Below are 4,537 nucleotides of genomic sequence, written 5' to 3'. Positions count from 1 at the left end.
AGTTAATGACACTTTATTATCACAATTAATACCATTAACTTCCTCTAAATAAAACGGTCAAAGGATTAATGACAAAAATAAATTTCTTTTACGAAGATCATTAAGATTAACAAAAACAAATTTAACAAAAATAATAAATATTTTTTTTTTTAAACATATATTTCCAAAAAAACACCATGAGCAAAAGCTTTGAATCCAATCCATTTTGAGCCTTGAAGCAAAAGCTTGTAGATATACTCAGCAAAAGCTATGATCACAACAACGAAAGTGGCAAAAGCCATTAGAGAAAAATCTATTAGGAAAAGCAATAAGAGGAAAAGGATGATTAGAAAGCTGTTAACCGAGTTGAAAAAATTAATAAAAGAAGATAAAAACCAAAAAGATTAATGCAAAGTTAGAGATATTGTGATAAAATAGACAGACGATCATAATCAAATGCGAGATAAGGAAGAAAATCTAAACAAACATTGGTGATAAAATCAGTTTAATTGATTTCACCTATTCAAAGCATTTCTGGCATTTAATTTTGAACTGCTTCCTTTAATTCCATCCTCCAACTTCGTTCCACCTATTTTTCTTCACTGCCAAAAGCACCAGGAATGATTTTTGCAATTAAATTTCTACGTGCATCCAGCCAGCGCATTCAACAAGAAACAAATAAGATCTAGTCGCATTCTTCAAACTTAATTTTTTTTTTATAACCCAGAATACAGATACCGATTATAGTAAAGAATACAGATGCGGGTGGTGGGAGTTATGAGACTTGCGGTACAATTAGGTGGACACTGTACTGACTAAAAACAAATAGTCGGGCACAGTCAGATTATCGGTGTAAGTGTAACCACTCATTCAGTTCCCACTTGTCATTGTGCCTTCCATAACATTGTAGTAAATGTATAGACCAAACAAAGTTAATATCCCATCGAACTTACTAACTACTTCGTTTCACCTATAAATTTCTGAACCATTGACGAACAACATATTTTTCTTCGAAATTAATTCGTAGTACAGAGTATACGAAAATATAGATCCATGTCTAATCATATTCAGATCATTTCATTTCTATCAATTCTCTGGTTTGTACTACTATTGCTCACAAGTAGTTTTTCGGATGCTAAAACGGTACCCTTATTTTTCATTTTCGGAGATTCATTAGTCGATGTTGGAAACAACAATTACCTTCACACCATTGCAAAGGCTAATGTCAAACCCTATGGTATTGATTACACTCCATCTGGTGGGAAACCAACTGGTCGATTTTGTAATGGCAAAACATTTCTTGATTTAACAGGTTTTTATTTCTGGATACTACATTTTGATTTCATTATAATATGCATGGAGCTACATTTTCCTTTTAACACTCAAAAATGATTAGTCCAACTTTTCAGTTGATGAATTTGGAGGTGCTTGTTATCCACCTCCGTCTTTGAGTCTCAGCCCAGATGACGACGGCACATTATGTGGAGTGAACTACGCATCATCTGGAGGTGGAATTCTGAACGATACCGGTTCATTATTTGTGAGTAGAATTTTCTGTTTAAGACTCAACGATTTGTTGTCTAGTGATAAGAATTTTAATCTGTTCTTCATTTTTGTGAATGCATTACAGTTAAAACGTATAAGTATGGATGCACAGATAGATACCTATGCCAACACCCGACAAAACATGATTACAAATCTCGGCAGAGAAAAGGCAACAGAATTGCTGAAGAATGCTGTATTTCCGATTGTAGTTGGATCCATTGACTTCCTGGATAACTTCTTAACACCTATCATTGGTACACGGGAGTACATTCCTCAAGATGTATTTATTGCACAAATGCTTGAGAGGCACCACAGTCAATTGACCGTAAATATTTTTCCACACTCTGATAGATTGTTTCTTTTCGTCACTAATTTAACTTAACCTGCGACTGATTTTATTTTCTTTTCTTGTACCAGAGGTTGCACAGTCTGGACGCGAGATTTATTATCATATGGAATGTGCCACCGATCGGATGTATGCCGCTAGAGAGAAAAATGAACCCATGGTACGGAGGAAAATGTGCAGACAGTGCAAAAGAATTAGTATCCGACTACAATAAGAAGCTGAAAGATATGATTATCAAGCTCAGGCCAAACCTTAGTGAAGTAACCTTACTTTTCATAGACACGTACTACGTATTACATGATTTACTTCTCCACATGAATGACTATGGTTAGTACATTGATTCAACGTTTGTAACGATTTAAGAAAATGGTGTTGAGTTATCCACATAACTGTCGAGTTAAATGCACGTAGGTATCGAGGTTGAAGAAGAAGGGTGTTGTACAAATGTTGGCCCAGTGGTAGAGTTGTTCCCATGCAAAGAGACGTCTACTTATTGCGAAGATCGATCCAAATATGCATTTTGGGATGAATATCATCCATCTGAGTTTGTGAACAGGTTAAGCGTGAAGAGATACATGGAGGGTGATGCAAGAGATGTTCTACCGTTTAATATTCGAAGAGCTATGAAACTACGTGGCTTCTGAAGAAATAAATTGCCTAGTACATTTAGTTGACAGACCATTTTGAGCTTTTTGTTTTGAAAGAAAAAGTTACTAGTTACTACAAGCCCGTCGATTCTTGTATCACACACACATAAAGATATTCTCAGAGTGGTTGCTAGATGTGGCACTTAGAACAGTCCCGCACAAGCTATGCATTACTCTCCAAAATCTGTCTAAAGTAATTTTTTTGAATCGAAATCAATCAGCGTCTAAATTAATCTTCTTTGAAAAAATCGGGTGAATTGAGCATCTGTCAAATGTTATGTAGTTAGAGAAAATATCAGAGATGGATGGTAATCATAAATGTGGTCGTAACTGTAAGACTGTTCTTACACCTTAGGTTGTAAGACGGTAACATTTAAAGTTGGTTGAACTCGAACATTCAATTACTAACATACATAGAAACGTGCATTAACGTGAAAGCTACAAAACACAGCAATGGAGTCTAGGAGGTTTGGTCAAGCGATTCAAGAGGAAAGCTAACCAACCAAGCCTTGATATCTTGCCCAAATGGAATTTTATCTTTGGTTCCAACGTTTGCCATTTTAAGAAAAAAAATATACAGTATACCAAGTAGCATATAATAAAAAATTTGATTCCATCCATAAAAAAAGATGTTAAAGAATCATTAGTTCCATTCCATCTAAAAAAATGTTAAAGAATCGTTAGTTCCATTTGTCTACTAGTCAAACCACATGAGCGATGCACATTCTTGAATTTTACTTTTTTAATAACACCAAATTTGGTAACAATGATATTTTTTCGTAAAATAAAATTTAATATACTCACTATTCAGGTAATTTAAAGAGCTTTCCAAATACGTTAGTTTTACAAAAATCCGGTGTTATTTTGAAAGATATCAAGTTTTTAAAATTTTTGATATATTTTTAAAACAATGACATTTATGTGAGTATGTAAATATGTAAGGTTAAATATATATGAATATTGATTTAATGTATATTTTTATCCTTGAATATATGTGAAATGTTAGTTTATATTGAAAATTAGTAATACCAGGATTACACCAAGCTATGTTGTCATTTTGTGATAAAAAAAATGCCTCTTTTCTTTGTACTTTCTCCTCCGTTTCTAATTAATAGGCTGGTTTTGTATTTATTTTTATTTATTTTTTTGGCATAAATAGGTATGGTTAAAATAATAGATATCGCATCATCTTTGTAGTTCATTTTGGGGAATCAAACTCTTAGGATCGGCCCTAGGACCACTACTTGGGACGAGAAACAAATATGAAATCTATCAAAGGGAAGGTGAAGTGTGAACAATATACATGAAGTTCAGTTCAGATTAGTTAGTAAGTTCGCGAATTATACGACCCCGTATTGACCGAATCCGTACGTATCAGTTGTGTAACTGAAATCTCGACTTAGATTCGCGAATTTCCAGCTCAAAACGAATTATACGCGTATTTACGAATTATCGAATCATACGGTCCGTATAATATTTTGCCACATCATCACTAAATTATCATTTTTTATTATATTTTTGATTTTTAAAAATTTATATATACCAATCTGATTCCAATACCACCAACATACATGTTATTTGCTAATTGTAATTCATATATCATATATATAGTTTATGTCAACTATTAAATTACTGTATGTGTAGTTGCAGGAAATCCTACAATACACCCCTCATATAATTTCATTGTTGATCAACTCATTTTTAGGTTAACACTCTTAATTTTATTGATTAATTTTTTAATGTTCTTACAAGAAAGATAAAGAAATCAAGAATGAACTCTGCTCTGAACTTTCTCTCTCCTATTTACTTGTCTTACTTCAAAAAAGATTTCTCCTCCTTTGCAACTCGAATGACTATTTATAAGGAAATACATAGTGGATGACATCTAATCTGTCCTTTATTTTCGGATATGGTTTGCGACATTCTCGCATCCTTACAAATATTCACTTCACAAGCTCTCTAATTTTCGCAAGACTATCATATCTTTCTCATGATCCTTGCTGACGTCGTTTCTGAAATT

General features: G+C 33.3%; 1 protein-coding gene across 1 annotated transcript; it reads left to right on the top strand.

Moving 5' to 3' along the window:
- The first annotated feature begins 973 nt into the window (after positions 1-973).
- On the top strand, positions 974-2,763 carry LOC113333350 (GDSL esterase/lipase At4g16230-like). Its single transcript, XM_026579861.1, has 5 exons — positions 974-1,291; positions 1,389-1,519; positions 1,610-1,849; positions 1,942-2,197; positions 2,282-2,763. Exons 1-5 carry the CDS (start codon positions 1,033-1,035, stop codon positions 2,512-2,514), a joined length of 1,119 nt encoding a protein of 372 aa, XP_026435646.1. The 5' UTR covers positions 974-1,032; the 3' UTR covers positions 2,515-2,763.
- The last annotated feature ends 1,774 nt before the right edge of the window (positions 2,764-4,537 follow it).

The sequence above is a fragment of the Papaver somniferum genome, unplaced genomic scaffold, assembly GCF_003573695.1.
Source record: "Papaver somniferum cultivar HN1 unplaced genomic scaffold, ASM357369v1 unplaced-scaffold_132, whole genome shotgun sequence".
In the NCBI taxonomy this organism is placed as follows: Eukaryota; Viridiplantae; Streptophyta; class Magnoliopsida; order Ranunculales; family Papaveraceae; genus Papaver; species Papaver somniferum.
Note: the sequence above shows the minus strand (reverse complement) of the source record. Positions and strands in the feature narration are given on the sequence as shown.